Raw genomic sequence first — 25,550 nt, forward strand, 5'->3', positions numbered from 1 at the left:
GAGAGGGGAGAGAGAGAAAAGGAAGGAAAAGGAAGAGAGAGGGAGAGAGAGAAAATGAAGAGAGGGGAGAGAGAGAAAAGGAAGAGAGGGGAGAGAGAGAAAAGGAAGAGAGGGGAGAGAGAGAAAAGGAAGAGAGGGGAGAGAGAGAAAAGGAAGAGGGGGAGAGAGAGAAAAGGAAGAGAGGGGAGAGAGAAAAGGGAAGAGAGGGGAGAGAGAAAAGGAAAGAGAGCGAAAAGGAAGAGAGGGGAGAACGAGAGAGAGAGAAGAGGGGAAACAAAAGAGCGAGAGAGCGGGGGGGGGAGACGAGAGAGAGGGGGGGACGGTGAGAGCGCGGGGCGATGGAAGAGCGAGAGAGTGCGGGGGGAGGGAAGACAGCGAGAGATGGGAGTAGAGAGAGCCAGATTGCGAGAGACAGGGGAGCAAAAGAGAGAACGCGAGAGGGGGGGAGCAAAAGAGAGAACGCGAGAGGGGGGGCAAAAGAGAGAGCGCGAGAGGGGGGGAGCAAAAGAGAGCGCGCGAGAGGGGGGAGCAAAAGAGAGCGCGAGAGGGGGGGAGCAAAAGAGAGCGCGCGAGAGGGGGGGAGGAAAAGAGAGAACGCGAGAGGGGGGGAGGAAAAGAGAGAACGCGAGAGGGGGGGGAGCAAAAGAGAGCGCGCGAGAGGGGGGGAGCAAAAGAGAGAACGCGAGAGGGGGGGAGCAAAAGAGAGAACGCGAGAGAGAGGGGAGGAAAAGAGAGAACGCGAGAGGGGGGGAGCAAAAGAGAGCGCGCGAGAGGGGGGGAGCAAAAGAGAACGCGAGATGGGGGAGGAAAAGAGAGAACGCGAGAGGGGGGGAGCAAAAGAGAGCGCGCGAGAGGGGGGGAGCAAAAGAGAACGCGAGAGGGGGGGAGGAAAAGAGAGAACGCGAGAGGGGGGAGGAAAAGAGAGAGCGCGCGAGAGGGGGGGAGGAAATGACAGAACGCGAGAGGGGGGGAGCAAAAGAGAGAACGCGAGGAGGGGGGAAGAGAGAACGCGAGAAGGGGGGAGCAAAAGAGAGAACGCGAGGAGGGGGGAAGAGAGAACGCGAGAAGGGCGGAGCAAAAGAGAGAACGCGAGAAGGGGGGAGGAAAAGAGAGAAAACGAGAGATGAGAGAAAAAGAGAGCGTGAGAGGGAAGGAGCAAAAGAGCGCGCCAGAAAGTACAAATTACACGGAGAAACACATATACAGAATATTATTACTCACAGATCAAGTACTCGGGGAGCAGTAATTACTACTCACTATTCAGGTACCCGTGTCCTTGGTCGATGTTGAACCCAGAGGTGACGAGGAGACCGTCAGGTGTCACAGCGAGAGCGTCAACAAAGCCGGAGTCAGAGGTGTGATTAGAGAGACGAGCCAGGCTGCCTAAGAGAAAGGGGAGGGGGTGAGAACACGAGTGCGGGAGCGCGCGAGAGAGACACGCTCATCCAAATGCGCAGAACATGGAGGTTTACAACTTGGCTCATCGGATTATAAGCCAACTATCTAGGGTGGGATCTTCTATAATCAGCAGCTGGAATATCCGGGCCTGAGGGCTTCAGCTTTTGGGTAAAAATAAAAAAATAAAAAAGACAATGCAGATGTGCCGATTCCCCAAACACGGGAGGTGTCTCTCATACCTGCGGGTTACAGAGTGCACCGGTGCCAGCGCAAAAACACAGAGCGTGGAAATGCGGGCGTCATTCGGGAGGCATCATAAAGACGGCCCAACGAGGAGCTTAAAGGCCAAAGGAATTCACTAAAGAGGAGATGCCAACATGTGGCTGCAGAGAAACGCTCCGTGATATGCATCGCCCTCAAGGCCGGCCACCAGAAGTGTGGGGAGGGGTCCAGGGTGGTTGGCCAGATAGGTGACAGACAGGGCTAGACTGGTCATATACAGTCTGCCCTGTATATACACCATAGGACTTCATTTACAATATTACCCCCTTCATCTGAGCACATTAGCACACGAGATTACAGCCACTCACAGAGGCTTTTATGTCCATCTTCCAGCCAGTTGAAAACCTTGAGCAAATAAATACTTATTGCCATCATCGTTGTATTGTATTGTATGTCTTTATTTATATAGCGCCATTAATGTACATAGCGCTTCACAGTAGTAATACATGCGGTAATCAAATAAATAACAGATAATATAAATAACAGATGATGGGAATAAGTGCTTTAGACAAACATAACATTAAGGAAGAGGAGTCCCTGCCCCGAGGAGCTTACAATCTAATTGGTAGGTAGGGAGAACGTACAGAGACAGTAGGAGGGAGTTCTGGTAAGTGCGTCTGCAGGGGGCCAAGCTTTATGTATCATGTGTTCAGAATGTTCACAGTGCTATTCGTATGCTTCTTTAAGCAGATGTGTCTTAAGGTGGGTCTTAAAGGTGGATAGAGAGGGTGCTAGTCGGGTATTGAGGGGAAGGGCATTCCAGAGGTGTGGGGCAGTCAGTGAAAAAGGTTTAAGGCGGGAGAGGGCTTTAGATAAAAAGGGGGTAGAAAGAAGACATCCTTGAGCAGAACGCAAGAGTCGGGATGGTGCATAGCGAGAAATTAGGGCTGAGATGTAAGGAGGGGCAGAAGTGTGTAAAGCTTTAAAAGTGAGGAGAAGAATGGAGTGTGAGATGCGGGATTTGATAGGAAACCAGGAGAGGGATTTCAGGAGGGGAGATGCGGAGACAGATTTAGGAAAGAGTAGAGTGATTCTGGCAGCAGCATTTAGGATAGATTGTAGGGGAGACAGGTGAGAGGCAGGAAGGCCGGACAGCAGGAGGTTACAGTAATCAAGACGGGAGAGAATGAGGGCCTGAGTCAGAGTTTTAGCAGTCGAGCAACAGAGGAAAGGGCGTATCTTTGTTATATTGCGGAGGAAAAAGCGACAAGTTTTAGAAATGTTTTGAATGTGAGGGGCGAATGTGAGAGAGGAGTCGAGTGTGACCCCTAGGCAGCGTGCTTGGGCTACTGGGTGGATGATCGTAGTTCCAACAGTAATGTGGAAGGAGGTAGTAGGGCCAGGTTTGGGAGGAAGTATGAGGAGCTCTGTTTTAGCCATGTTGAGTTTAAGGCGACGGAGGGCCATCCAGGATGATATAGCAGAGAGACATTCAGAAACTTTGGTCTGTATAGCAGGTGTAAGGTCAGGTGTTGAAAAGTATATTTGTGTGTCGTCAGCATAGAGGTGATATTTAAACCCAAAAGATGTTATTAGGTCACCTAGAGAGAGAGTGTACAGAGAAAAGAGAAGAGGTCCCAGGACAGAGCCCTGGGGTACCCCCACAGAGAGATCAATAGAGGAGGAGGTGTTAGCAGAAGAGACACTGAAAGTACGATGGGAGAGGTAGGATGAGATCCAGGATAGAGCTTTGTTCCGAATACCAAAAGTATGGAGAATGTGAAGGAGAAGAGGGTGGTCCACGGTGTCAAATGCTGCAGAGAGGTCGAGTAATATGAGCAGAGTGTAATGACCTCTGTCTTTGGCAGCATGGAGGTCGTCAGTTATTTTAGTGAGGGCTGTTTCCGTGGAGTGAGCAGTGCGGAAGCCAGATTGTAGAGGGTCTAGGAGAGAATAGGTGTTGAGAAAATGGAGCAAGCGAGCGAATACAAGACGTTCAAGGAGTTTAGAGGCAAAAGGCAGGAGGGAGACAGGCCGATAGTTAGAAAGACAGGTAGGGTCAAGCTTGCTGTTTTTGAGTAATGGTATGACTGTTGCATGTTTGAAGGAGGATGGAAAGGTTCCAGAGCAGAGGGAGGAGTTAAAAATGTGCGTGAGCGTAGGGATTATAGTAGGAGCAAGAGGTTTTAGGAGATGGGAGGGAATGGGGTCAAGAGGGCAAGTGGTAGAGGGAGAAGTGGCGATCAACAGCGACACATCCTCCTCTGAGACAGTGGAAAAAGAGTCAAGGAAGGCAGGAGGAGAGTTAGGAAGAAGTGCAGGATGGGAGGAAGAAACAGAGGGGATGTTCGTTTCATGGATCTTGGGCACGGATATCCAGAACTTTGATCTTTTTTCTTTACTTTATGTATAGACCTCAATGCCGGTCACCAGAAGTGTGGGGAGTGGGAGAGAGTGTTGTGTGTCCCCCCCATTACCTTGCTTCCAGTCCAGCACCTTCACGGACACCCCCTGCGTTGCAATGTAGACCCTATTGCCCATCACGCAGAGAGAGCGCAGGCCGCACAGAGAGAGCATCAACGCATCGCTGGAGTACAGGAGACTCAGAGACCCTGACGAGGAGACCCTCCAAACCTTCAGGCAGCCCCCTTCAGAGCCAGAGAACAGCAACCCGGAGTGAACCTGAGGGAGGGGAGAAGACATGCAGAGCCGTCAGCCTGGCGCCCCCATCACCTGCAGAGCGGTCACCCATGCACCTCGTTACCTGCAGGGCCGTCACGCTCTCTTCATGCGCTCTCTCGGATTGTCGATTCTCTCGTGTCAGCAGATCCCAAACTTCCACCTTCCCCCCGTCTGTAACATAGGATACATGGAGAACGGCCCCTATGTTTGGCAGGTGAAATGTGTACTGCATGTGTCGTACATGTTTGTATGACAAAACAGCAGGCGTGAGTAAGAGCATGTACCATGTTAGTGTGTGTGCACGCATGTTACAGTTTGTGTGTGCACCAACGATGTGTCAAGTGTGTAGTTGTGCCACTTACCTGATCCTGAAACTAGTAGCTCTGTGTTAGGGATGTGAGTGAGGGAGGAAACAGCAGAGAATGTGTATAAACTGAGCACAGGAAGACCTGTGGGGGATAGAGCAAGAGCGAGCGTAAGAACGACAAGCAAATAATGCAACTCCCATGTCTCTGTACCTCTTTCCCCCACCCCATGATGTCCATAACACCCCCTGCCCTCCCCCTTTGTATCTGACACCGTCTGCTCCCCCTGTGTCCCCACCCTCTCCCCAATTTCCCAGGCCTCCTCCTCAGTGTCCCTGTCCTCCACTTCCCCCCACCCGCATTTTCATCTCACCTCCAGCCCTCCCCCTGCCACCTCCTCTCCTCCCTGTCACCGCCTGTTCTCCCCCAGTGATCACCTGTCCCCCGCCGCCCCTTGTCCCCGTCACCTGTTCTGAGACTCCACACTTTGATGCTGCTGTCTGACGAGCCGCTGGAAACAAAAACTTCATCAGGTGGCAGGAGGAGGGAGGAGCCTGCGGGGACCAGACAGGTCACAGGAGAGACCCCTGAATACAACAGAACCCCCTTCTCCCAAAACCACAGGTCAACAGAGCCCCCCCCCCCCCTCCCGTCCCCAACCACGTCTGCCTGCCACACTGCCCCTCTTACCCAATGCCACGGCTCCCACGTCAGAGATATGTGTGAGACATGTGACTCCCTCTGTGTGACCGCACAGTGTCTTCAGCTCAGAGCCGGAAGAAACATCCCACACGCGGAGGGACGTGTCCCAACTGCGAGGGGAGTGAGATTGATCGAGAAAGAGAGGCGAGTGAGGGGGGGGGGTCAACACAACAACAACAACACACTACTGGCTGCCTGGTCCTTCCCTTTACCTCCCAGTAGGATTATTATAAGGCACAAACACCTCAAAACACACGGGCCTCCCTGTAATTCTCTGCAACCATAAGAGGATACGTTTCGGTGTGTCCCTGGAGATGCTAGACCATGTCCGAGTGCTCTCACTGCCCCCGCCCAGAGAGAGAAGATTCATAGACAACGACGGAACTGAGAAAGAAAAAAAGGCAGAAAAAGTGCTGCCCGGAAGGGACTAGAAAAAACGAAAATCAGCAGGGACATTTTCCTGTTTCCTCTGCGCCCCACCCATGGCAGCATGAAATTAATGGGATGTCCAGACGCAGTCTTAAAGCCTCGGTCCCAGTGCTCGTGGGTGCGCGGCGCAAACCCGATACGGCCCTCTGCGAGGCTGGCCGCAGTCACTAGCTGCGCGCGCCTGCACAAAGCGCCATGCGCGGCCGCATTTTGAGAAGTCAAGAAATTTGACTTCTGGCGCGGCGGCTGAGCGCAGGCCAGGTCACGGCGGCGGTTCAGCCAATGAGGGCGAACCAGCCGTGTGATGTCATGGCCGCGCCACCCCGCCAAAAATCTGGTCTTTGCTCCCCCTGATCTTCTCTGGACAGGTGTCCCATCGCGACCCAAACCTCAGATCGCGGCTGAAACTGGAGCACGCGCCACCAGGCGCCCCGACGCGTACGTGCACAAAGTGACTGGGGCCGGAGCCTAAGAAGAGGAGAGAGAATTATGGTCTGCAGAAGAGACTACTGCCTGAAGCACTTTCCTGCCAAACGTGGCTGAAGCTTGCAAGTCCAGGCATGAAAAAGTTGACCGTGTGGCTGCTCTACATAATTCTTCTGGTGTCACTAAAGCCTTTTGCCCCTAGGAGGCGGCTGTAGCCCCAGTGGAATGTGCCTTCACTTTGATAGAGGGCTACTGCCCTTAACTTTGTAGGATTCCATAAGGCATTCCTATATCCAGCGGGAAACGGGTGCTTCGGAGACCACTTCTCCATTACGAGCACCCTGGAATATAAAATAGGCAATTTGATCTTCAGACGGATTTCGTTCTTTGAAGATTCACTGCTAAAGCCCTCAGCAAATCCAGATTATGCAACTGCTCTTCCCTCGAATTAGACAGATTAGGGCAGATGACAGAATTATATCTCAAGATGAAAAGGTAGATACCACTTTTGATCTGAATTGTGGCACCGTGCTCTCAGCACAACCTTGTTTTGATGGAATGGTAAATAAGGCTGTTAACAAGAAAGTGCTTGTAATTCACCTAATTTACGAGCTGACGTAATTGCAGTAAGAAAAGCTACATTCAGCGTGAGGGATTTCAAGGATATTTCTTGGACAGGTTTGAATAGATTAGCTGTTGCCAACTGTCCCAACACCAAGTTGGGGTGCCAGGATGGAACTTGGAGGCGTATCCTTGGCTTGATTCTACAGATTTCATTTAGCAATGCAAGAGCTTGTTGTACGCTTCATAAAAGCGAACAGAAATAAACCCCCGTATGTGGAAATTTGAACCTTTAGAGACGCAGGCTTGAGCACCTTGTTGAAACCGTCCTGAAGAAATTCAAGCATGGCTGGGGTAGATCTCTGACAGCATGATCCTCGGCCAACTGAGAAAAATCTTCCAAACTCTATCATAAATATTGGGTGGTACTTCCTTTCTGGACTTCAACATAGTATCTATAACTTAATCAGGTGGGCCTTTCTCCTTTAAAATGTGTTTCCATCTGCAGGTAGTGAGCTGAAACATTGGAGGACGTGGATGGTAAACTGGACCTTGAGACAGCAAATCGAGTTAGAGGGAGTCTCCATGAATTGTCCACCATCAACTTCCCCAAGTCTGTCAACCAAACCCTGTGAGGCCAATGAGTTTCTATGGAGATTACATCTGCTTTGTCCCTTGTGATCTTTCTCATCCCTTCATGAAGCATGGCGAAGAGGGGAAAGAAGTACGCCGGGAGAAATGCCATGGTGTCGACATTGCCACGATGAATGTTGCCGGCTGATCTTTCCATATTACCGCGTAGACTGGCAACTTGGAATGGTCTGCTGTATCCATCAGGTCTATTACAGGGCAACCCCATCGGAAAACAATTTGATGAAAGACGACTGGACTTGGCACCCGTTCTCCTATTTTGTTTCGACTTCGGAAACCTGCTTTCATGTTGGTCTTGCCCGAGATGAAGCTGGACGAAATAGTGTAGGCTTTTTCTGCCCATTGTAGTATTCTTGAAACCGGTTGGCTTTTTGTCCCTTGTTGTTGTTATACATTACTGCAGTGACAATCTCTGCTAATAGCTTCAGGTAACTGCCTCTGACTTTGAATGTTAGACTGCTGTACCATACAAGTACAGAAGTCACATCACGTGTTGAAACGCGTAGGAGGAGCCAGCATTGAGTCCAGTGTACAGAGTGACAGAGGAAGCCGTGAGGTGAATATCCTGCTGCCTGCTGCTGATTAGGCTGACCAGCCTGCTGCCGGTCCTTACCGGAATCTAGTGACTGTGGAAGTCTAACCGGAGGGGGTAACTTGTAGACACCCAGGACTGTACATCTGTCGGCGAATGCCAAGGAAACCCACAACCCCCAATTACTCACGGAGGAAGTGAGTCCCAACAGTGTATACGCCCGATCCAGCCCTGAAGCAGGAACTATCTGGTGTTGACCCCAGAGAGGAAGGACTTCGCAGGAACTGACAGCCAACAGCTGCAATCCAGACAGCATCCCCCCAAACCGGCAATATCTCTGTCCTTACACACCACTATCAGTTCATTTCTTGAACTGATCATTATAGCAATTTCATTTTTATCAGAACTACATTTAATCTATGTGGTTGTTTAGTTTGTGCCTATGCACTAGTATAATTTATGTGCAGTTGTCCTGTTTATATGGTCTTCATAGGTTAATATAAAGTTGAATTTACTTGTTACTGCGCCTCCACTTCATTTCTTTGCTGTACCATACAGCCTGAACATCTAGGGTGTTCATTGGCAATCTTGCCTCCTTCCAGACTCCTGAACATGACACACGCCACTTGATCTTCCAGGTGGGTGCATGCACGGAGATTTGCTGGGTTAGTCCAACCTGCTAGACTTATGCTGGTATTTCTTGTTAATGAAATTCTCTGAGAGAAGTTCTATTGGAACGGAAACTTCCCAGGGAAGGAGCTCCACGGGGCAGGGACGGTGTCTGCAAAATGTCTCTGTAACGCGCTACGTAAAACCAACAGTGCTATACAAGAACATGCAATTATTATTATAGATCAAGAAATGTAGTTGGAGATGTAGAGGGAGAGAGGGGGTGGCCCGGTATTAAAGGGGTTGCACCCCATTTGGCCACCCCTGACCGCACCAGGGAGACAAGGGGTTAACTGGGCTGAGGTCCAGAAATGTGATGTAACCCTTGTTATGACATGTAAATGTATTTTCCCCTGTTCCATTGTAATGTCTGGTTACTCAGTGTTTGCATCACACACACACTAGAATCCATCCGGGAGCACAAGGGTTAATAATTCTTTAATGATTATAGCTCTTTGTGTAAGTTTCCCGCCTTTTCGGACACCATTTTGCAGATCCCCATTGGCCGCCATTAGGGCTCAATGCATTTCAATAGGAATTTGTGCTGTTTTAGTCCTGTTTCCTGTAGTGACCAGCAGGTGGCGTCCGAGAGGAAGAGCGGCGGTTTTCCATTGAAAGTCAATGGGCTCATTGACTTCAATGGAGATGCCTCGAGGTAACCTAGTTGGCTGCCGTCCAGACCGCAAACCGCAAAGCGGATACAATGTCCTTCAAAAGAGCTAAAATCACTGGGTCAAGTTCAACGTCAATTAGCGGGGAAATAAACTGTTTTAGGGCACCTAGGGATAAAATTCTTTTTGCCCCTAGTTCCTAAGCGTCCCCCCACTCGACCACCACCGGGTCCCCGAATCCTGGACCCCCGATAAGGGTCGAACCAGATAGAGCGGGTCGCGCCATAGGCTTTGCCGGCGGCGGCAGAAACGGCTCAGAAAAATGACTAAGTGAGAAATGCTGAATTTTAGGAATCCATATCTCCGGTTCCGGAGGGTCCAGCGGATCAGGGTTTGGGGTATCTGTAGCCACTGCTCCGGCATCGCTGCAGAACCATCCTTGACCCGCTTGGACCAACCCGACGGAGTATGGACCCCCTTGAAGTTCGGGACTTTTCCCATAGACTTCAATGGCAGAAAACCCCCATTGACTTCAATGGCGGCGATTTACCATTGAAAGTCTATGGCGGAGCTGCCCGTTGTTTTCAATGGGGATTTAGTGAAAAGCTGAGATTTCTTTTTCAATGGAGATTTTTGTATTAAAATGATTTAATGTGCATTTGTGTAACTCCGGTTTCTTAGGTCGTAGCAAGTCGCTTTTTTGACCATATGGTGTCCCAGTTCTGGCAATGCGAACTGGGAAGTTTGGACCTGCTAAACCTAACGGAACCGGATATTTTAATACGTTTATGTTTTATGCTTAATAGTGTATCCTAAGGTAGGGATAAGTTCAAAAGGAAATTCTTTTGGGCCATAAGATAGCAGATGGCCCTGGGGACGCCGCTATGTCTAGGATTTAAGTGCTGTTCAAAGAGTGTTATCACCCTCACTGTTTATCCGAAGCCCAAACCAGGGCAGGTCTTAAGTGTTCCAGTTAACACCTTTCAACAAAGGTTTTCCTGCCAGAACTCCAAATAGTAGACTTTCTGGCATTCCTGACGTAAATGTGGGGCTTCAGAAATGAGACCCCCAGAGTTCTACTGCCCATGTGCCAACTAGCAGGGGGGCATGGGTCAGAATGCTTTCCCACGTTAGTGAGTGGCTGGAGGTAATTGTAAACCAATCCCCTGTGCTTAAGGTTAAGAATAGAAGGAGAATGGTTTATAAACGGCTGTCCACCCATATATCCTTTGTCTTCGTTTGCTGATATGGTTACCTGATATCACCTGAATGATTTCCTCACTGCTGAAAGAAATGCTACATCATACTTCTCATTCCCCAACCCTTAAGTAAGTGTACTTCTTGTTTGTTACTGTATTATCTGTTGTGTTCACCTTTATTCTAAGGAATAAATACAATTTATTATATCTTAAGCCTCGTTCAGTTCAAACCCAATTATTTTTGTGTAATATTAATAAGCCTGTGGAAGCTATCGTCACAGGCGTATTAATATAACTGGTGGCAGCTGGCGGGACTGAACTGGACCTGGATTACAGTATTCTGCGGGGTACTGTGATCCAGTGGGAACTTGATGGTAATTGCAAGTTCCTGGGACTAAAGATATTGAACACACAGTAGTGCAACAAGTAACGCAAGTTGTCACACCACCTCACTGCTGCGACCCAGAACTCAGAGCCATGAGTGAAGCGGAGAACCTCTATTACCTGAGAACTAGAAATCAGCTAAGAGACAAGTGCCGTGCCTATGGACTGGAATATGTGGACCAGGAGGTCGAGGACATGGTTGTTGCAGTCACCGCATATGAAGCTGAGCATCCAGAGGTCCTGGAAGTAGCTCAGCTTGCCCTTTTACAGCCGCCCGGAGATCAGGGACTGAACCCAGTGCCGGGCTGGCAGGATCCCGGGGAGGGACCAAGTGCACCTCCCAGGACAAGTGCAGCAGGAGGGGCACGGGTAGCTGCGGCTAGCAGTCCCTTTACCCCTGAAATGCTGGCACTGATAACAGCGTGGGGAGACCGAGGGACACCGGAGGAGCGGCTACAGTTTATCTCTATGGCAGTGAACAGACCCGCTTATTGCCCCCCGGTCCGACCCCCCAAAGATGGACTTCAACTGGACAAGCACAGCCTCACCAAGTATGTGGAGGGCACTGATCAGATTGACATGTTTCTAAGGAACTTTGAAACGCAGTGCCGGCGGTACGGGGTGCTTCCCCAGCATAGGGTTGCACGCCTGGACCCGCTACTCTCCGGCTTGGCTAAGCAGACCTTGATGGCGCTTCCAGATGAGTTTGCTGATGACTATGACCACCTGAAAGAACTTCTGCTGTTTCAGCACGGTTTTACCCCTGAAGCTTACCGGGGTAAGTTCCGGCTGGAGGAGAGGCACCCTCAGGAGACCTATGTCACTTATGTGACCCGCATGGCTTTGTACGGGTTACACTGGGTGGAGGGCTCTGAGGCCAAGACTTACCAACGCCTGCTGGACCTCATCTTTCAGGAGCAGCTCATGCAGCAGTGCCCGCCGGCGGTGAGGGCTTTTGTGTATGATAAAAAGCCCAAGACCTACACCGAGGCGGCGAGGATGGCAGATGACTATGTGGTCAGCCGGTCCCAGATGACCGCCAAGGTACCAGCCAAAGCGGTAACCCCACCGGCGCCGGCCAAGAAAGCTGTGAGTACCCCCCAGTGGACCCAAAAGCCGCCTGCGGGCAGCGGGTCACAGAAGGCGGGAGAGCTCCGGCATGAGCGCCGGTGCTACAATTGCAACAGCACTGGTCACCTCAGACCAGATTGCCCGGAACCCCTGCGTTCCAATGGACCCTACCGAGGGCAACGCACCCCAGCTGCAAAGCCGGTAGCCCGCGTGCGGGTGGCTTCCACCAAAGAACCAGGACCGGTCATGGAAACAACTCCCAGCGAGACGTCCCATGTCACCCCTACCCCGGTTTCTTCAGTGCCTACAGCCAGGAGCGGAGAACATCACAGCGCAGACCTGCAGCAGACGGACGGCAGGAGCAAGCATCTCACCCCGGTCACAGTCGGTGACCGGCAAGCAGTTGGCTTACTTGATTCAGGAGCTGCAGTGACCCTGGTCCGACCTGATATGGTCCGGCCAGAGGAATTGATCCCAGGCCCTGGGATGCAGATCACTGTGGCTGACGGAGAGCCACGTTTCCTGCAGGTGGCCCGCATTTTTTTGGATTGGGGGGTGGGCAAGGGTGTGCGGGAGGTGGGGGTTCTACCAGGTTTGGATGCTGAAATTCTTTTGGGCAATGACCTGGGACCGATGACCTGCACCTACGACCGTGTGCCCCAGCCCGCTGCAGTGGCGGCAGTTACCCGGAGCCAAACCGCGGCAATGCCGGCGGTGGCCACCCCAGTCCCCCAGCCTTTGGGACCAACGTTAGCGGAGGGCACAGAGGAGCCCGGGGAGGTAAGCCAGGATCAGTTGCAACCACAGGCTGACTTACTGTTCCCCCTTACCGTGTCCCCTTCCCCTGACAATGACATGACTGGGGGGGGGGGCAGATTTAGGAGCCCAGTTTAGGGAGGCAGTGAAGGCAGACCCTACCCTGGCCGGCGTGAGACTTCGGGCGTCCGAATCTCAGGCAGGGGAAGGCACTGAGCGCTGCCTATGGCATAAGGGACTCCTATACAGAGAAGAAGGGAACCCGGGAATAGAGAAGGGATTGACCGGTAAGCGACAGCTAGTAGTGCCCCAGGGGTACCGACAGCAATTGTTACGGGTAGCTCACTCTATTCCGTTAGCGGGACATCAGGGGGTCACCAGGACGCGAGCCCGGTTATTGCAGCGTTATTTCTGGCCGGGGGCATCCAGGGATGCGGCTGATTTCTGCCGCTCCTGTGATGCCTGCCAGCGAGTAGGTAAGGCGGCCGACCGTGTGAAGGCACCCCTGAGACCCCTACCGATAATAGGGGAACCCTTCCAGAAGGTAGCGATGGACCTGATAGGACCCCTCATGATTCCTAGCAGGTCAGGGAAGCGCTACATCCTCACGGTGGTGGATTTTGCCACCCGGTACCCTGAGGCGGTAGCGCTGGGCACCATAAGTGCCAAGACAGTGGCAGCAGCTTTGCTGAACATTTTTGCTAGGGTAGGTTTCCCTAGTGAGATCCTAACTGATCAGGGGTCGCAGTTCATGAGTGAACTGTTACATTGTCTCTGGGATGCCTGCGGTGTACAGCACCAGCGCACTACCCCTTACCATCCCCAAACAAACGGATTATGTGAGAGGTTTAATGGTACCCTGAAGCAGATGCTTCGGACCTTTATAGAGGCGGAGGGGAAAGACTGGGAGATTCACCTGCAGCACTTGCTGTTTGCATACCGAGAGGTACCGCAAGAATCTACAGGCTTCTCCCCCTTCGAGCTGCTATATGGCCGCAGGGTACGTGGACCTCTGGACCTCTTCCGTGAGGGATGGGAGGGGGAGACTACTGCTACTGATGCTTCAGTGATCCAGTATGTAGTAGATCTCAGAGACCGGTTAGAGATGCTTATGGGGGTGGCCCAGGACCACCTCAGGGCTGCTCAGACCAAGCAGAAGCAATGGTATGACCAGCAGGCCCGTAGCAGAGAATTCATCCCAGGACAGCAGGTGCTTGTTCTCAAACCCACTCGGGAGAACAAGCTGATGGCTGCCTGGTCGGGACCGTACCCGGTTATCCGAAAGGTGAATGAGTGCAACTATGTTGTACAGGTAGCGCCTGAGAGGCACAAGACGTATCACATTAATATGTTAAAGGAATACAGAGCACCGAGTATGGGAGCAGTAATGGCCATTTGTAGCCCACTGCTGGAGGATCCGGCGAGCAATGCTCTGCCTGATCTCCTAGGGGAGGCAAAGCAAGGAAACACTGTTGAGCAGGTAGAGATCGGGGCACAGTTGAGTGCTAGGCAGAAGGGAGAAGCCAGGGACATGCTAGCTCAGTATAGCGCCCTCTTCACTGACATGCCAGGGACCACACATCTCACCAAACACCCAGTACACACAGGGGACCTGCAGCCTCTGCATAAGCACGCTTATAGAGTGTCAGCAGAGGTCAAGACAAGTATGGAGAGAGAGATTGAGGAGATGCTGACCCTAGGGGTAATTACTCCGTCCCAGAGCCCTTGGGCAAGTCCAGTAGTCCTAGTGCCTAAGAAGGACAAAACCACCCGGTTTTGTGTGGACTACCGGTTGCTCAACGCTGGGACGGTGTCAGATGCTTACCCCATGCCCCGCATGGATGAGTTACTAGATGAACTCGCGGGGGCAAAGTATCTGACCACCATGGATCTGAGCAAAGGCTACTGGCAAATTCCCCTGACCCTGGAGGCTAGGGAGAAGTCAGCATTCATCACTCCAAGTGGCCTCTATGAGTTTTTGGTGATGCCATTTGGGATGAAGAATGCCCCGGCTACCTTCCAACGCCTGGTCAATAGGTTACTGGAAGGGATGCAGAGCTATGCCAGGGCTTACTTAGATGACATTGCTGTCTTTAGTAATTCCTGGGAATCCCACCTAGGACATGTAGCTGCGGTGCTGGATAGAATCAGGGAGGCTGGGCTTACCTTAAAACCCACTAAGTGTATGGTAGGGATGGCAGAAGTCCTGTACTTAGGGCACAGGGTGGGTGGAGGGCATCTCAAGCCAGAGCCAGCCAAGGTAGAAGCCATAGTTCAGTGGCCTGTTCCAAAAACCAAGAAACAGGTCATGGCCTTTTTGGGCACCGCAGGGTACTACAGGAAATTTGTCCCACAGTACAGCGCCGTGGCCAAACCCCTGACTGATCTGACTAAGAAGCAACTGCCTGTGCTTATTACCTGGTCTCCTGCCTGTGAAACTGCTTTCCAGGCACTGAAAGCTGCGCTTGCTGAGGCCCCCATCCTGGCTGCCCCAGATTATACCAAGCATTTTCTTATTCAGACTGATGCCTCAGACTTTGGTGTGGGGGCTGTGTTGAGCCAGGTGGGGGACGACGGCAAAGAGCACCCTGTGGTGTATCTCAGTCGCAAACTGCTCCCCAGGGAGGTGGCATATGCCACCATTGAAAAGGAGTGCTTGGCCATTGTGTGGGCACTCAAAAAGCTCCAGCCCTATGTCTATGGGAGGGCTTTCACAGTCATTACCGACCACAATCCCCTGAGCTGGCTACAGAGGGTATCAGGGGAAAATGCCAAACTGCTGAGATGGAGCTTGGCCTTGCAAGAATTTGAATTCACCATTCAGCACAAAAAGGGTAGTGAAAACAGCAATGCTGATGGACTTTCACGCCAGGACTATCCCTCTGAGACTGAATTCATTAATGGTGCCAGCAGTGCCCCACTCCCCGTCAGGGCCAGTGGGCCACAGGACACGCATTAAGAAGGGGAGGTGTAGAGGGAGAGAGGGGGTGGCCCGATATTAAAGGGGTTGCACCCCATTTGGCCAACCCTGACCGCACCAGGGAGACAAGGGGTTAACTGGGCTGAGGTCCAGAAATGTGATGTAACCCTTGTTATGACATGTAAATGTATTTTCCCCTGTTCCATTGTAATGTCTGGTTACTCAGTGTTTGCATCACACACACACTAGAATCCATCCGGGAGCACAAGGGTTAATAATTCTTTAATGATTATAGCTCTTTGTGTAAGTTTCCCGCCTTTTCGGACACCATTTTGCAGATCCCCATTGGCCGCCCTTAGGGCTCAATGCATTTCAATAGGAATTTGTGCTGTTTTAGTCCTGTTTCCTGTAGTGACCAGCAGGTGGCGTCCGAGAGGAAGAGCGGCGGTTTTCCATTGAAAGTCAATGGGCTCATTGACTTCAATGGAGATGCCTCGAGGTAACCTAGTTGGCTGCCGTCCAGACCGCAAACCGCAAAGCGGATACAATGTCCTTCAAAAGAGCTAAAATCACTGGGTCAAGTTCAACGTCAATTAGCGGGGAAATAAACTGTTTTAGGGCACCTAGGGATAAAATTCTTTTTGCCCCTAGTTCCTAAGCGTCCCCCCACTCGACCACCACCGGGTCCCCGAATCCTGGACCCCCGATAAGGGTCGAACCAGATAGAGCGGGTCGCGCCATAGGCTTTGCCGGCGGCGGCAGAAACGGCTCAGAAAAATGACTAAGTGAGAAATGCTGAATTTTAGGAATCCATATCTCCGGTTCCGGAGGGTCCAGCGGATCAGGGTTTGGGGTATCTGTAGCCACTGCTCCGGCATCGCTGCAGAACCATCCTTGACCCGCTTGGACCAACCCGACGGAGTATGGACCCCCTTGAAGTTCGGGATTTTTCCCATAGACTTCAATGGCAGAAAACCCCCATTGACTTCAATGGCGGCGATTTACCATTGAAAGTCTATGGCGGAGCTGCCCGTTGTTTTCAATGGGGATTTAGTGAAAAGCTGAGATTTCTTTTTCAATGGAGATTTTTGTATTAAAATGATTTAATGTGCATTTGTGTAACTCCGGTTTCTTAGGTCGTAGCAAGTCGCTTTTTTGACCATATGGTGTCCCAGTTCTGGCAATGCGAACTGGGAAGTTTGGACCTGCTAAACCTAACGGAACCGGATATTTTAATACGTTTATGTTTTATGCTTAATAGTGTATCCTAAGGTAGGGATAAGTTCAAAAGGAAATTCTTTTGGGCCATAAGGTAGCAGATGGCCCTGGGGACGCCGCTATGTCTAGGATTTAAGTTCTGTTCAAAGAGTTTTATCACCCTCACTGTTTATCCGAAGCCCAAACCAGGGCAGGTCTTAAGTGTTCCAGTTAACACCTTTCAACAAAGGTTTTCCTGCCAGAACTCCAAATAGTAGACTTTCTGGCATTCCTGACGTAAATGTGGGGCTTCAGAAATGAGACCCCCAGAGTTCTACTGCCCATGTGCCAACTAGCAGGGGGGCATGGGTCAGAATGCTTTCCCACGTTAGTGAGTGGCTGGAGGTAATTGTAGACCAATCCCCTGTGCTTAAGGTTAAGAATAGAAGGAGAATGGTTTATAAACGGCTGTCCACCCATATATCCTTTGTCTTCGTTTGCTGATATGGTTACCTGATATCACCTGAATGATTTCCTCACTGCTGAAAGAAATGCTACATCATACTTCTCATTCCCCAACCCTTAAGTAAGTGTACTTCTTGTTTGTTACTGTATTATCTGTTGTGTTCACCTTTATTCTAAGGAATAAATACAATTTATTATATCTTAAGCCTCGTTCAGTTCAAACCCAATTATTTTTGTGTAATATTAATAAGCCTGTGGAAGCTATCGTCACAGGAGATAACGCAGATTAAATTTGCCCAAATCTCTATAGTGGAAATGAGCAGATCTATTATCTTCATGAATTCCTGGCTTGAAGGATTGTTCTGCTTCCTGAATCTGATGACACACAACCATTTTCTCTCTTCTGTTGGCAGAAAAACCATTCCCTTTTCTGTCACATTCTACGCGCAGAAAAATATATATATTAGTTCTGAAGGAATCGAGTTGCCTTTTTCCTGATTTAGGAGCCAGGCGTGTTCCATCAGAAATTCGCTGAACCAGCTTCACATGTACTGAAGCTTCTCTTTCCGATGTACGGGAGAATGGCGGATATGAACCGCCACCACTGACATGAATACCCTGGGAGCCACGGATATGCGGATTTCCCACGCAGAAGCTTTTGGATAAGAGATGTCATGTAACAGAATTGTCGAGAGACACTGCGGGATCGTATGCACCAGGCTGGTCACAGGTTAATAAACTAAGTAGTTTATTAGGAACAACTAACAGCAGCAACTAGCACAACCGATAAAGGGTAAATGAGGAAAACTACTCACAGAACGACTCTTGCTCCCTATGAGGCTTCGATGCCGTCAGCGACCACACTGAAGCCACGACGTCCATCTTGTTCCCTGGCAGTCCTTTACTCACAGCCACTCTGAAGCTGCAGGGGGCATCTTGGTTACTGACGTCCTGCCTATAAAGAGACAGGACTTCCTCCAGGATTTTGCCAGAACATAGTTTGTTTGGCACAAGGTCTGGTTTCCAGTCTGGGACCCCGACTCTGCACCTCTGTCACCTGCCTCGACCATTGCTTGTGACCCCAACCTTGCTCCTCTGCCGCCTGCCTCGACCCCAGCCTGTGACCCGACTTTTCTATTCTCAGTTTAGTACTCTATCTCTTGGTTCAGGTCGGGGATCTATATCCTACCTCAGCCTTGCGGCTTGCTTCCTGTTTAGAGATGAGCATCGTTACACTCGCTAGGTGCAGGGCGCTGCCAAGCAAGCTTCCCCTGGGGTACGAGGGTCCAACTCATGAGGGGTCTCCAGACCTAGACAGGCTTTGTCGGGACGACCGCCAACTGCCATAGCCAGTTTCCTCCAAATAAGGCCAAAGTTCCAGACAGCGCTAAAAACATTCCGTGGTCTATCCGGCTCGTATAAAAGGGTATCCAGACTTTCCCTTTTGAGCTCTGGAAGTTCAGGTCAGTGCCGGCTTGTATAGTTTCCTGGTTGCCTTTCAGAACCATGGAAAGTCGGGCGCCGACCAATCAAGGCTGTCCCTTTAATCTTTCCCACCAAATCAGGAGAGCGGTCAGTAAGGAAGGGGCAGAGGTGGAAGCGGTGCTAGGCTCCAAAGCACCACCTCCCCAGGGCCAAGGAGTATGGGAAACTTCAACGGCCCAACAAAATCAGCGCTGACAGGGTTGAGTCTCTCTCTCACGTAGCCGGGCGGAGGTCCAAGCTTCCCACTGGATCCGGCACCTTACTGCCGGGGGGGAGAACAAGACTCTGGCTTTGGAATGGGTGTCTCCCTTGGCAGCAACCTTTCTATGCTTGGGAGGTCAAATCTCCAGTGAAGGAGGCTCACTCATCTTCCTCAGTACTTGCATGAACAGGGGAAGGCAAAGTCTACAAAGGAAGCGACGGACTTACCTACTTATTCCTATTATATGCCTACCCAAAAAGCGCAGGACGAATGGCATCTGACGTCATCACCTGCTAACGCTCCCTGCAGTGATCGCTGGCTAGGACCCGGAAGTTCTGCATGCAACCAGAAGTGTGGTCCAGCGGGACAGAACATTACGTGGGAATGTTGACAAGAGGACGGAGGGAAGCTTCCCAGATGCCCTGCTGAGGCAGCACAAAGCTGGTCACCTCCAAAAACCATAGCTACAGGTAAGGGAAGGGGTGGGGGGGTTAGGGAAACACACTTGTAGGGAGGTTCATTGCTGGTGTCACCAAAAGTGGTTTCATACCTGGCTTCCCATGGCTAGTGCTCTTGAACTATGCTCTGGGGGAATTTGGGATTACTTATATCCTGGATAAGATGTCAACAACCTGATCAAATAAAAAAAGCCCTTCTAGGGCCTAGTGGGAACTCTCAGGTAGGACAAAATAACTGACCAGAGGAAGACACAGCTCCTTTTCAAGGTCAAGCTTTGTCCTACTCCAGCTTGGAGGAGTTACGTGACACTGCCAATGAGGACGCCCAAGAGCCCCGCTTAGACCACCACTTCTTATCCACCACTCACCCATAACCGGGACCTCACAAGCTCTCGAAAGATCGGTGATCACCTCAGCAGAGGCGAGGCACCCATGGTTCGGAGATGTGGTGGAACGTGATGCTAGCAGCCCGGCTGGAGGCCTAATTGTCTCTCACTCACTCGTCGCCAGGTTATAATAGTGCAATACAATGAATAAGCAATATATATCCCAATGGGCACATGACTAAATAAAGAGGGATCAGGGGATGCCTACTACATGACACAGTGACACAAATGCTCAGGCTGTCTGAGGGCAAGGAACAGGTCCGGCTTCATTACTGGGGAGCACTGCTGGCTCCTTTGTCACAGCATTCATCAACAATAGATCACAATCCATAATACATGGGAAGCTGGAGGTTTACGACACTACAAAACTCAATTATGATCCCTGTGTCACTGAAAACACTTGGTAACCTCTTGGACAGTGAGTTTAGAATGAAGAATTTTGTTCATTATTTTACCCCCTGTGACTGCCATGTGAAACCCGAACTTTTTTCCCCCCTCACATGTCCCCTAACTCAGGGGTGCGCACCCCTGCCTGCTCCGCTCGGCCCCAGCGTCAAATGACGCGAGAGGTCATGTGACATCACGTTGCCATGGTCACGTGACCCTGCTTACCATGACGATGCGTCGCTGGAAGGTAATTGTGTTATAGAGGCCTCGCGCGGTCCCCCGACATTTAATTTAAATGTCTGGGGGGGAGAGCGCGGGACCTCTGCAACTGCCCCCGCCCCACGCAGAAAATCTAGCGCCCCCCAGTTTGCGCACCGCTGCCCTAACTGATCAGCGGTTTTACTCTAATTCCTTCATGGAGTTGACGACACTTAACCCCTTCCTGGCCTCAGTGCCACAACCTCGGTTTGAAATGAACGTTCCCCACTGCCAGATCCTCACAGGGTTGTTTCGTTTCCCTCCACCGTTTACCATATTGAAGAGGGCAGGAGTGGCCAACTCCAGTCGTCAAGGGCCACCAACAGGTCAGGTTTTAAGGATACCCCTGCTACAGCACAGGTGGCTCTATCAGTGGCTGTCGCTGACTGAGCCACCTGTGCTGAAGCAGGGATATACGTAAAACCTGACCTGTTGGTGGCCCTTGAGGATTGGAGATGGCCACCCCTGGAATGAGGGAATCCGAGAGGTCTGTGGCAGGGGAGGGGTTAATGGAGCGACACTCTGCAGGACTCACCTCCCAGAGATGATGAACGGGTCATGTATGAGGACACATGTCACCAAGTCATTATGTCCCTCCAAACAGCGTACACGGAACTGCGAGTGTCCTAAAGTGTGTGGACCTGACAGAGGGAGATGCAGATTACACAGGGCTAAAGGGTCAGTCCTAGTGGAGACCAAAGTGACCTCATGACAGCGACTTGGGTTAAATATGGGTTGTTGGTTCCTTATTCATATCAGAATAACATATTACACTTTTAATGCCCGCATAGTCTGTGACCTTGTGTATATACAAGAACCCATGGGGATTCCAGACATTCTGTCCCAACTCAGCAAACAGATAAAGGGGAAGAGCAATGATCACCTAAGAAGGTTACAATTAGAGCCAAAGAAAACAGAAACCAATGCATTTTACAGAGGAAGCAAATCAGTGTCACTGTCACTCTAAAAGCTGCGGCCCTCTGAATATAGCTCTTACCTGGAACTTTCAGCTTAGCCTCTGGGGCGGAATCAGTGGCTTGGGGTCGTGGGGTCACAGAGGGGTTGGGGTGCAGGATGGGAGGGACTCTGCAGAAACAGAAAACGCCTGTGAGACACAGAGACGCACGCGCACGCGCACACACATCCTATGAGAACACAAGCAGACTCAGAGAGAGGTGTACAGAACAGAGATGCACAGCTACATGTACCTGCGTATACAGTATATATCCCGCCAGTAAAAGTCCTGAAGCATAAATCAAAGTATTTCTATTCACAGACGATGCCCCTACATGCAGCCAGTAATACACATGTACGGGGAGGTCTGCTCTATGTTTGAGAACGTGCGGGCAGCACGACCCAAGACGTGGCGGAATGGCCCGTCATCAACTCCTTTTACGTCCATTATAATATTCAGAGTTGATTAACGTGGCGCCTGGGAGGTGTACGCCATGTGACGTGCCCTGTAAAATGTCACCCTCCGCCTCTCGCCGCCATTCAAGTCATTGCATCACGGGTTAGTGAATGCCACCAGTTACCCGTGCCCCCTCCTGCAGATCACGGGTCGTACCTGGGAGACCACGTTACAAGGGGAGAGTGGGGGAGCGCGTCCCAGCCATGGGTACAGTACGCAGCTACAACAAACGTCCCTGTTCATTAAACTGTATACGCCGGGCCACTGCAGTAGGATTCTTATGTACATGGGATTAATGGGGTCGCAGCTGCAGTCATGATACGCAGGCGCTGCAATATTGGGCTGTGAAAATAGGTACTCTCCCTTTCCTCTGCCGATGTGGGAAATAAGCGTTTAAACGCAAGTGAGTGTCTCCTATCGAGGTGCCATATTATATGCAATTTATTATATGCAGAAATGCACAGATCATCTCATGAATAAAATACATCCGTTTCTGGATTTATGTGTGTATAGGGGTATGTAGTATTATGTGGTGGCAAGAACGTCCCATTGATCATTTATTAAATCAGACATCGATCTTTATGCTGCTGTAATTCTCTGAAGGTGGATAGTTTCTCCCCAATGGCGCGCTCCTCACCTCTCACAGACATAGGTACATCTGTTTTCAATAGGTACAGTTGGAGTGTTTGTACATGTCATTAAAGGGATCGTAAGTTTGCAATAACTTAGCAGTAACTGTTCAAATACAACCAGGGCAAATGAAACCAGACCAGGACAGGACAGGTCTCCTCTCCTCCTGACATGTTTTGGATGCATTATGTGCCTGGCTTCGTACACACTTTTCGGTTTTATACTTTTCTTTATTAAGATGCAGAATTAAAATAAATGTCCAATAAACGGACAGTAGAGACCGTCACACACAGACCTGCTCTCTCTGCCTTTCGTCTCAGCGCTCTCATCCCCACGATTCGCCTGCGCGTCTCGTGACAGCAGCTCAGCCACGAGACAGCGCAGTTCAGCCTTCTGAGAGACCTAGACAAAGAGACACACAGGAATAAGGGAGAGAGTGGGCAGGAGTGCAGCGCTCTCGTGGGCTCCACCGGGCACTCTTATTTCACCTTTGAGGTCTCGCTGGGGTTTAGCTCTCTCTGCAGGTGCTCGAGGGTCTCGATCTGCCTCAGTTTCTTGCGCAGTCTCCTGAGCTGGAGATCGTCCATCAGAGCGAGGTACAGGGAGATAAAGTGAGCGGTAGAGCTGGGCAAAGGGAGATAAAGTCAGCGGCAGAGCAGGGACAGAGCGAGGCACAGGAAGGTAAAGTCAGGAGCAGAGAGCGAGATACAAGTAACAGAAGTGGCAGAGCGAGGCACAGGGGAGGTAAAGCCAGGAGCAGAGAGAGCGAGGCACAGGGGAGGTAAAGCCAGGAGCAGAGAGAGCGAGGCACAGGGGAGGTAAAGCCAGGAGCAGAGAGCGAGGCACAGGGGAGGTAAAGCCAGGAGCAGAGAGAGCGAGGCACAGGGGAGGTAAAGCCAGGAGCAGAGAGAGCGAGGCACAGGGGAGGTAAAGCCAGGAGCAGAGAGAGCGAGGCACAGGGGAGGTAAAGCCAGGAGCAGAGAGAGCGATGCACAGGGGAGGTAAAGCCAGGAGCAGAGAGAGTGAGGCACAGGGGAGGTAAAGGCAGGAGCAGAGAGAGTGAGGCACAGGGAGGTAAAGCCAGGAGCAGAGAGAGCGAGGCACAGGGGAGGTAAAATCAGCAGCAGAGAGAGTGAGGCACAGGGGAGGTAAAGCCAGGAGCAGAGAGAGTGAGGCACAGGGGAGGTAAAGCCAGGAGCAGAGAGAGTGAGGCACAGGGGAGGTAAAGCCAGGAGCAGAGAGAGTGAGGCACAGGGGAGGTAAAGCCAGGAGCAGAGAGCGAGGCACAGGGGAGGTAAAGCCAGGAGCAGAGAGAGCGAGGCACAGGGGAGGTAAAGCCAGGAGGAGAGTGAGCGAGGCACAGGGGAGGTAAAGCCAGGAGGAGAGTGAGCGAGGCACAGGGGAGGTAAAGCCAGGAGGAGAGTGAGCGAGGCACAGGGGAGGTAAAGCCAGGAGGAGAGTGAGCGAGGCACAGGGGAGGTAAAGCCAGGAGGAGAGTGAGCGAGGCACAGGGGAGGTAAAGCCAGGAGCAGAGAGAGCGAGGCACAGGGGAGTTAAAGCCAGGAGCAGAGAGAGCGAGGCACAGGGGAGGTAAAGCCAGGAGCAGAGAGAGTGAGGCACAGGGGAGGTAAAGCCAGGAGTAGAGAGAGAGCGAGGCACAGGGGAGGTAAAGCCAGGAGTAGAGAGAGAGCGAGGCACAGGGGAGGTAAAGGCAGGAGCAGAGAGAGCGAGGCACAGGGAGGTAAAGCCAGGAGCAGAGAGAGTGGGGCACAGGGGAGGTAAAATCAGCAGCAGAGAGAGTGAGGCACAGGGGAGGTAAAGCCAGGAGCAGAGAGAGTGAGGCACAGGGGAGGTAAAGTCAGCAGCAGAGAGAGTGAGGCACAGGGAGGTAAAGTCAGCAGCAGAGAGAGCGAAGCACAGGGGAGGTAAGGCCAGGAGCAGAGAGAGTGAGGCCCAGGGGAGGTAAAGTAAGGAGCAGTGAGAGTGAGGCAAAGGGGAGGTAAAGTCAGGAACAGAGAGAGTGAGGCACAGGGAGGTAAAGCCAGGAGCAGAGAGAGCGAGGCACAGGGGAGGTAAGGCCAGGAGCAGAGAGAGTGAGGCCCAGGGGAGGTAAAGTAAGGAGCAGTGAGAGTGAGGCAAAGGGGAGGTAAAGTCAGGAACAGAGAGAGGGAGGTAAAGTCAGCAACAGAGAGAGTGAGGCACAGGGCGGTAAAGGCAGGAGCTGAGAGAGTGAGGCACAGGGAGGTAAAGTCAGCAACAGAGAGAGTGAGGCACAGGGAGGTAAAGGCAGCAGCAGATAGAGTGAGGCATAGGGAGGTAAAGGCAGCAAAGCGAGGTGCTCATTTGGAGAACAAGGATTCAATGTAATAATGTTAACAAGTCTCTATAACAAATTATAAATCACGTGACTCGTCCCCCCAGGCCCCGCCCACTCCTTACACCCGGCTCTCTCCACCGCCGGAAGTGGAATGAATGCACAAACCGGAAGCGTGCTGGTACACATGGGAGGAAGCGCCGCCGTGGCGGTCACATTTGCCGGATGTAGCTGTGCCCGCCTGTTCCTTGGCCCGCATCCTGTGATCCCTGGTGTTATCCTGTCTGATCCCGCACACACAGCTTCCGGGTGTCCCAACATGGCGAGAGTGACCCGGAAGTAATTAGACGTGTTTATTTTCCGTTATTAAACGCCCGGTCTCTAATCAGTGGCGTCACCAGTAACAATAATATTTATAATACAATGTCGGGGTTCTGAAATACCTCCAACATAGGGGATGTGACATCACACAGTGGGTGGCTGGGTGATGTAATTGTAGGAGTGATGTCATGGATTGTCAGCACAGCGGCTCTTTAAGTGACTTATTGTGTGAATGGCTGATCCACTCGTGTCCTGAGGCCTTGTGGGGTCTGACTGACACAACCATGGGCATGAAAAAAATACTATGTTATATATAAACCAAAATCCAGTACATTTTCCTGGCCGGAGGAGACAGAGTCTGAGACCATACGCCATCATTAGTGACCGTCTTGTCTGATATGGCTTTTATAGTATTTTATCTCTGGCAAAGAATGGGTTACGCAGACATGCCAACTTAAAGGACAGAAATCGGCCCTTAAAATCAATAAGATCTGGGGGAATTCTAAAGAAAAACTGAT

At 51.3% G+C, this 25,550-nt stretch overlaps 1 protein-coding gene across 4 annotated transcripts; it reads right to left on the minus strand.

Annotated features, from left to right (window-relative positions):
* Positions 1-1,230: 1,230 nt before the first annotated feature.
* Positions 1,231-25,010, minus strand: LOC142501985 (uncharacterized). Of its 4 annotated transcripts, none has more exons than XM_075612662.1 (11): positions 24,837-24,992; positions 22,886-23,021; positions 22,693-22,799; positions 21,354-21,442; positions 20,892-20,997; positions 5,298-5,419; positions 5,075-5,161; positions 4,665-4,751; positions 4,385-4,473; positions 4,098-4,302; positions 1,231-1,383 (listed from the first exon to the last, which is right to left on the minus strand). In XM_075612662.1, exons 1-11 carry the CDS (start codon positions 24,968-24,970, stop codon positions 1,250-1,252), a joined length of 1,296 nt encoding a protein of 431 aa, XP_075468777.1. In that variant the 5' UTR covers positions 24,971-24,992; the 3' UTR covers positions 1,231-1,249. The 4 variants fall into 4 exon arrangements, with proteins under 4 accessions (XP_075468777.1, XP_075468778.1, XP_075468781.1 ...); XM_075612666.1 differs by having other exon boundaries at positions 1,232-1,383; positions 24,880-25,010; XM_075612665.1 differs by having other exon boundaries at positions 1,232-1,383; positions 24,795-24,847.
* Between the last annotated feature and the right edge of the window lie 540 nt (positions 25,011-25,550).

The sequence above is a fragment of the Ascaphus truei genome, chromosome 8 (genome assembly GCF_040206685.1).
Source record: "Ascaphus truei isolate aAscTru1 chromosome 8, aAscTru1.hap1, whole genome shotgun sequence".
In the NCBI taxonomy this organism is placed as follows: domain Eukaryota; kingdom Metazoa; phylum Chordata; class Amphibia; order Anura; family Ascaphidae; genus Ascaphus; species Ascaphus truei.

Coding starts and splice junctions, on each gene's coding strand:
- LOC142501985 (XM_075612662.1), bottom strand. CDS start 24,970: ATGCGGGCCAAGGAACAGGCGGGCACAGCTACATCCGGCAAATGTGAC. Junction 4,752..5,074: donor AGTGTGGAGTCTCAGAACAG/GTGACGGGGACA, acceptor TATCCCCCACAG/GTCTTCCTGTGCTCAGTTTA. Junction 4,474..4,664: donor GCTACTAGTTTCAGGATCAG/GTAAGTGGCACA, acceptor CCTATGTTACAG/ACGGGGGGAAGGTGGAAGTT.